Source organism: Zingiber officinale, chromosome 1A (genome assembly GCF_018446385.1).
Source record: "Zingiber officinale cultivar Zhangliang chromosome 1A, Zo_v1.1, whole genome shotgun sequence".
Taxonomy (NCBI): domain Eukaryota; kingdom Viridiplantae; phylum Streptophyta; class Magnoliopsida; order Zingiberales; family Zingiberaceae; genus Zingiber; species Zingiber officinale.
In genome coordinates this window covers 127,694,335-127,702,375 of record NC_055987.1, presented here as the reverse complement: position 1 = coordinate 127,702,375, position 8,041 = coordinate 127,694,335, and the positions used below count along the sequence as shown (strand labels likewise).

The 8,041-nt window shown below is 36.5% G+C and overlaps 1 protein-coding gene and 1 long non-coding RNA gene across 2 annotated transcripts; both read right to left on the bottom strand.

The window, feature by feature from the left end:
• Positions 1 to 991: 991 nt before the first annotated feature.
• Positions 992 to 2,831, bottom strand: LOC122009755. The gene is made up of 2 exons (XR_006119649.1): positions 2,560 to 2,831; positions 992 to 1,212 (listed from the first exon to the last, which is right to left on the bottom strand). It is a non-coding gene; the product is annotated as an uncharacterized LOC122009755 (long non-coding RNA).
• A 602-nt stretch (positions 2,832 to 3,433) lies between these two features.
• On the bottom strand, positions 3,434 to 7,196 carry LOC122031939 (probable dolichyl pyrophosphate Man9GlcNAc2 alpha-1,3-glucosyltransferase). The gene is made up of 6 exons (XM_042591176.1): positions 6,713 to 7,196; positions 6,436 to 6,625; positions 5,642 to 5,749; positions 4,593 to 4,754; positions 4,202 to 4,454; positions 3,434 to 4,116 (listed from the first exon to the last, which is right to left on the bottom strand). Exons 1-6 carry the CDS (start codon positions 7,162 to 7,164, stop codon positions 3,671 to 3,673), a joined length of 1,611 nt encoding a protein of 536 aa, XP_042447110.1. The 5' UTR covers positions 7,165 to 7,196; the 3' UTR covers positions 3,434 to 3,670.
• Between the last annotated feature and the right edge of the window lie 845 nt (positions 7,197 to 8,041).

Here is an 8,041-nt window from a genome sequence, read left to right as displayed (position 1 = left end):
GGCCACGTCAATAATAATCATCTATATATTTTTTTCGTTTTTCGAATTTTTGGATCTGTTGAAAATTATTCTAAGTTTATTTCTAAAATAAAAATGAAAAATTCCAAATTGATCTTAGAGTCACGGTTTTTGTGAATAAAATAGCATTCATGTGACAAAAGGCGATTCGTTCGTCCCAATGCCCCCGTCAATTCGTCCTTAGGTCCACACGGAAAAGATAAATCACGAGTGACTACTAACCATTAGTACAAATGACCAAAATATGAGAAAGGTTATGCTCGATTACGCTGAGTTTTGATCCCAAGACCTCATGTGATAACATCCCATAACTTAATCATCACACCACCCCGAGGGGACAAATGAAATGGCAGTCATACTCCTAGCTACATCAGAATTTTACAAAATCTTTGTCCTTTTATCATTGTCAAATTATTTCTCAAAATTTATTCAATTTTATATATTCAAGTGTCTTGTTCCTCTTCTTTTAAAATATTTATGAAATAATTCCGATGAAAATAAAAAGAAAGACGTTAAAAGACTCTCTCGGTCGAATCTAGACATTCTATGATTCTTTTCCAAATCAACTCTCATTCTGAACTACGTACAACATAAGATGTATAAATATATTCCTCAAGTCACCCGGGCAACGATACAACATAAGAATATCAAATTATCATCCAAACACCAAGAATATCAAATTATCATCCAAACACCCGTGATCCACTCCTTGACTATGGCACATTTGTAAAAAATTTCCTCTAAATAGAATGCGCGCAATCACAATATACAGAGCCTTTGAACCGTCCGCTATAAGCATTTTTTGATTTATCCTATGAAAAATTTTTATAAGACCAGAACGATCATCCCACATTCAGTGTTACTTGATCATTTTTTATAAATATACTCCTCAAGTCTTAAGCTAAAAGCAAAATCATAAATAATTTTGACAGAAAAATTCAACCAAAATCTGTCTCAACTTTTGAAAATCCAATAAAACAAGAGCATGACCAAAATCATATAAGCTTGACTGATTTCTCAAACATTATTTCGGCAAAAAAAAAAAAACATTCAGAGTAAATTCATAAAAAAAAACTTAGAGAAGCATCTTTATTTCAACATGGACATCCTCCATTGCTTCAATGCTGCTGTCCACAAATTTCAGTTCTTAGGCTCAGGTTTTTCAAAGAGCTGCTTCTTCAGCCAGTCAAAAGGCTGCCAAGATAAAAATACAAAATCATTAATTAGACAAAGGTTTTTCATCAAGAGAGCAAATATAAAATTTAAAAACACTAATGCAGCCTAAGCTCATTTAGATGGTCATTGATGATGGGTCAGTAACAAAACATGGAGATCACGAGATGCTTAATGCATTCAGGAGGTACTTAGGAATCAGTTGCCCTCCGAAGCGTGCAATTGATTCGATATCATGAGCTTTCTTATCGAAGTTGCTTGTGTTCCAAAAGCTGCTAGTGCAAAGGAGATACAAAAGCAAGTGGAGGTATCTTATGAACTTTATGCTATAAAACAAGAGTCCCCGATCGTGCTTACCCTGCTTAACTTGCTCCTGAAAGTTAGGTTATATAGAAACTCACTGCAAAATACAAAGTTTGGTTTGGTTGCAAACCAAACCGAAATAGTTTTGGCACAGTTTTAGTTTGGATTCAATACCAAAAATATTTCGGCTTTGGCTTTGGCTTTGGTTTTGGTCTTCATCATTAACCCGATAAATTGAACTGTGCTATACTATGGCAAATATGAGGAAGAGCATCTAATCTGGATCTTTCAAAAATAAAAAATAAAAGCAAAATACTGAACCATAAGGAAATGCTCATTCCTATAGCAAGAGGTGTGGTATTTCTGGGTTTTGTTGTGACAAGGATTAAAACCAGATTCAATCAAAGGTAAAACCTATCAAAGAATGTGAGGTCTTGAAAGAACTATGAAAGTTCACAGGCTTGATTCATTTTAAAGTGAGACCGATAAAAATGTTAGTATTGCTGGAAATCTCATCACAGAGTCTCTGAAGAAGGATAGCTTAGGAAGGCCAAATTCTACACAATGAGCCTTGGAACGAATCAATAAGTCAATGACGACAACTAGTTTTTGAACTGCAAGAGTTTCACAAAATTGAATATTGTTGGATGTGATGCATTACATGTTGGAATAAGGGTTCAGGAAAAGTATTACTCACCTATGACTTGGAATTCTATACTTCTACTTTGATATGATTATTAACATGGACATCATTATTTGGCTAGACGGTTTCAAATGTTGATCGAGGTATCATTCTAAACATCGATTGACAAAATAGTATGCAGTAAGAGTAAACGGCAATATGCTGCCTATCTTGACGATGGATTAGGAGAGCATTCTGGCAGATATAACACGACGGATTTGATCTATTCTTTTCCCAGTATGCATAAAAGGATGTGAATCGATTGACGAAATGTGTTCTTTAAAAAAAAAAATCTTAAACACCACAAAAATACTATTTTCATATGGAAACAACATAGATCTAGTTGAGAGATTATGACAGCGATCAAGGAACCTCCTCCCTACCTGGATGATCCAAACGGCGGTGGTGATAGCCGCGACGCCCCAGGTGGCGGCGGCGGCGATGTCGTCCGACTGCGGTCGAAGGCGTGGCCGCAGGAACTTGAAGAGGCCGGATCCCGTGGCCATCGCTGCTCCCAAATCTTCCAAGTTCGGATTTCGTTGGAGGTGGACCTGTGATCTTCGGAAGGAACGAGGAGAACTGACGGGTTCCCGATCGGAGGTGGAGAAAGGGAATTAGGGATTATGATTGTGCATGTGATTGATTTAAAAGCCCCAAATTCGGAAATAAACCCATGACCTTATTGTAATATAACTTTACACCTTATGTTTAACTAAAAGTCTAAAATATTGAAATTTATAGTAAAAAAATTATGTCAAATTAACATAACTGAAACGATCAAAATATTATTTTTGTTCTTTAAAAACAATCAAAAGTCAATTTTTTTTCTGTAAAAAAATATTACTATTCCCATATTTTTAAAACATAAATGAATATTTTGTTCTTTTAATAAATAAATTTTATTTTATTTCAGTGTCAATGTTTTGTCCATTAATTTTGAAAGTAGGAAGTAGACGTTCTTTCTATCTAATTTGCTTAACAAGTATAACTTATACATACTTAAAAGTTGACGTCCAGAATATTCATTTCTACTGAGATTTTAACTTTAATCTTCTTATTTGTTCCCTTAATCTTACTCGTGGAGACAAATATTTTTTTATTTGTTTATATAGAATATTGATTGGTTGATGAGTGAAGTAGAGGAATCAATATGACCAAAAGAGTTAAGCAAATCGAATAGACTAAGCTGAGTGAACTTGACAAGATATAACTTGGGCAAGTTGAATGTAGTAAGGTGGAAGGGTGAATCGAATCAACTATGATGGAAGATAGCTTAGTCTAATATTTCTATTCTCCATTACATACAAGAATGTCCTATTGAATGAATCAAACTAACCAACAATCATTTCTACTTTGTTCCTCTATTTTCAAACAGAACAGTGGAAGTGAGTATCACAAGCTGCCCGATCGATCAAATACTCACGAAAACATGTAAAAATAATCATTATAAGTTACAAGTGAATGCTAAACTTGTCTCCTGCACCATAATTCTGATCAAGAATCCTTCTTTACTCTCATCTTGAGAGAAGAGTGATCCAGTAGCATCCACTGTTTGATATTGGTGTACACAGTGAAGATAGCAAACTGGGAGAAGCAGAAAGACATAATCAAGGCCTCAAAGAGAAAAGGATATCTCTTTGGAGGCTCTAAACCTAAATAAACCAAATGAAGTGCCGCGGAACAAATTAATCCTACTGTCAAAAGAGCTACTCGTTTTGTTGAAGACTTGTCTACCCTTCCATGCTGCTTTCCATGAGGAGCGTAGAATATAAGAGCAAACAGAGCATGAACAGATCCATATTGCAGTGACAATTTATCGCGACACACGAGAGGGTACATTGATAATAGGGAACAATTTATCAGCCACCCAAACAGGGTAGGTTCTTGGAGTGCTAAGAGGCTCGCAGGTAGAAGAGGTAGTAGAATTGACTTCTCGTGCACTGCCAAAAACCAAGATTGTATAGGTACCAAATCTCTAAAATTGATAATGCGATAATAGCAAAGATGAGGTTTTTATAAACATACCTTGGTAAGAGAACAGGTAAAATGAAAATGAGCTGTTCAGCAAACTATAGAGGAAACCTAGATCACTTGGAGACTTTATCTGCTGAACAAATGACGGGAAAAATGCCAAAATTGTTGCAATAGAACATATAAATCTCATTGTACTTATTGTGAATATCCTCTTCCACTTTATAAGCATTGAGGTGCTACACCAAAAATTGGCAACATAATCTTCAAACACCCCCCTCTCAAAAGGAGCTAATCTGTGAATCACCTGTTTATATCAATGAGAACTTCAAATCATGGAATATATATTTGGGGATAGCAAGATAACAAAGAGTACCAAGAAACCAAGACTCAGGAATGATGTAAAATGTTTTTCAATAGAAACAATGTCAACATGAATATTTACCTCCATCACCGACTGAACAGAATGTATGTAAGGCCACCAAACAAGTGCAAAAATTCCAATAACCACAAGTCCAAGTTTCAAGACTTCAAAGATTGGATTTTTACGTCTGAAGCATTTGCCAAGCAGATGGCTAAAGAATGCAGGTGCATAGTATAAACTCATCTGCAAATCCAAGCATATTGCTAAGCAAATAGTAAACTGAACAATTCTTTGAATAATTATTTCTTTCTAATCAGGTTTTCTTAGTTAAATAACAGTTTTAATTGTATTGTGAGCCATCTAAATTAACTTCCTATCTGGGGCTAATTAGAAGAATTAGTCAATTTTTACTGCTGCTTTGGTCAGCATTCAATTTTGTGTGATGTTAATCATTCAGAAAATGGTTTTATATCAATCAAGTCATAACATCGTCAACCATTAATGATAATATCAACATATAACATGCTAGGATCAATTTTGAAGACACGGCTAATCATATCCACATACATAACTAATCAATAGTCAATGCGAGAAAATTTAGGAATCAAGGCTACAGGCTTTTACCAATGATTGTGTCTTTAAACAGAGATTTATATCATTAGTTTGAAAGTCACTTATGCCCCATGTGGGTCACTTTTAGATAACACAAGGATTTGATTCTTGTTCGATCAAGAATTGAATGATCAAGATTGACTAAATAGATATTTTTATGTCAATTGAAAGGTAAAACAGCAGCAGAATCCGCCAAACAGGACCATAGTTGATGTATTATAGCATTAGATAAATAATCTTTAAATAGAATTACATTTTGCATTACAAGGAAAACAGTACAAGAGGACTTAAGAAAATATACTTGAAAAAGAGGACATGAAAATAGATTGAGCAACCAGCATTAGTTGTTTAGTTTTATACTTGACACAGACAAAAATTTCCATTATTCCATTATTAAATACCTACAACATTGTCATAGTGCTTAATAGTAGATTTCACAACGTAATTACATAAGAAAAAACATATTCGTGATAGAAGGGAAAGTGTCTGCTTTAGCATAGTTAGCATCAGAAAGATACCTGTTTATGATTGATTGCAAGACAGAAGAGAATAGAAGCAGTAATTTCCTTTTGGGACAAAATAGCTGCTATGGCTCCCAGTGTTAAGCCAAGGCTGATGCAGTTGTACTGAACAAAGAAAAAAAGAAGTATTTCTGATACAAATGCTTTAGAATGGTTAATTCACACTTCAATAGGGCTAATAAATAAAAAAAAGTAGAAAACATACAATAGAAGCTAAAGGTATAGTTGAAATAGATGGATAAGTTCACATTTCCACACTAATAACTTCTAGACAAATTTGTGACAATAATTCAAAAGGAAAAACTTGAAAATTATTCCGCCAAATATTCTTTTGTTGTTTGATATTAATATTCTTAAGTGACTTCTAAACTAGAAACATATATATAGTTAATATTAGTTGCACTCTCTAATCAAGAAGAAATCCAGAGATGACTACAGTGGGCGTTTGCAATATATGAATAACTATAATTTGAGTAGAAATAAAACAAGATCAATGAAGCTTGAGCTCCCATCAACAACTGAAAGATAAAAGTGATATTGCCCATAGCAAAGGCCAAGTCCAAAAATGATCCATCTAGCTAATTCCAAATAAATGCTTTACTGAGCATAACAACAAGAGTAGATTTCATTCCATTCCTACACTACTAGTTTATTGCCTTAATGTATACACGCAAGAAAATAGCACCTAGTCAAGTAAGAAGGCACAACATCCTGTATGCATCCATGAAGCGTGAGTTGAAGTGAACAAAAGATGTATCTGCTTAAAAAGCTCGAATTTTTAGTCTTGGAACCTGAAAATGTCCATGATCAATGAGGATCAGGCAAGGATTCAGTAAGATCATCGCAAGAAACCAAGGGGAAGACCGTCCCTTCGCATTCCCGCCAACATTGCGCCGAAAATAAACCGATACAAAGTAGATGGCTGCCGGAAAGAGCACAAGCAAGTCCGAAGACAACACCGTCCACCGCATTGCCAGCTTCCTACACGCGCCATCAAATCGATTTGGGGGTCAAGAAGTCACAAAACAGAAGCAGTCGCGAGCAAAGAGGGTGATCAAGAAAAATTACGATTTATGGGACTCGAACCCGCGGGAGGAAGAGAGGGCAAGAGATTCAGGGATGGAAGCGTTGATGAGGAAGGCGTGGGCGAGACTCTGGTACGCGGTGAGAGGTGGGTAGTCGAGGCCCCAATAAGAGAGATTGTTTGCGGCGGTGTTGCGGTACCACTCGGCGGTCGGCGTGTGGAGAGTGATCTCCATCCAGTGCCTCTGGGCCTCGTAGTCCCCGTACATGGATGGCGTTCCTTGGCCGGAGTACGGGCCGAGCGACACCAGCAAGCGGATCAGCAAGGCGAAAAGCGCCACGGATACCGCCGTGGAGGGCGCGAGAACAGTCGTCGACCAGAGAAAAGACGAGGCAGCTACCCCATCGACGTCGGCCGGAGTATGCCTCCCCGATGCCGCCGCCGCCGATCCACGGGCCTCCGTCTTTCTAGCCATGGGGTGGATGTCGTCGAACATGGCCACACTCCTGTTTGAAACGGTTTAATCAAACCTTCGGACCATGTGACACACGGTTTGGTCCGGTTTATTTCTATTTAAGTAGAGATCGGATAACCAATAGAGCTCAAATAAATTTTAATATTATATTAAAATTTTAAATATCAAATTTAATATTTTTAGTATTTTAGTATATATTAAAATAATCAAATACTAAATAATTTGTTGGGCAATTGGACAAATATAATTTTTTTTCTTTTATGATTCTAGCATATTAAAAATATTAAAATATCGAATAATTTTACTATGAATAGGATGAAATTTATACCATATAAAAAATTTAATATACTAAAATTTCAATATATTAAAAATTTGATAAAATATCTGATGCAACGATTGAGGTGAGGCTCCTCAAGTCGGGTCAAAGTTAGGAGATCGGCTGACATGATGGTCAAAGTCAAGAAAGAGTTAACCCTTGAAGCCAACGCAGTCAATCATCGCGCCCAAAAGGTTATCCGTCCAAACCATCGGGTCGGTCGGACACAAGCCTCTCAATATTAGAGCTGTCAGACGGGTCAACCCATAGCGGGGCGGGTCGGCCCGTGGCGGGCCAACCATTTGGCGGGGCGAGGCGGGGCGGGCTGTCAATTTGGCGGGTTGGAAAATTTCCAATACAACCCAATCCAAGGCGGGTTGCAGGTTTGGCGAGTCAACCCGCGGGCCTATCAAATTTTTAAAAAAAAATTAAAAAAAATAGTTCATATTTTCAATATTTTACTTCGAAAATATTTTATCAATCAAATGTATTCATAAAGAAAAATGATATGCTCAAGGAAAAAAAACTCAAGGAAAAACTCAAGGATAGATACATAAAGTGATGGGGACTACAAAAAGTGAA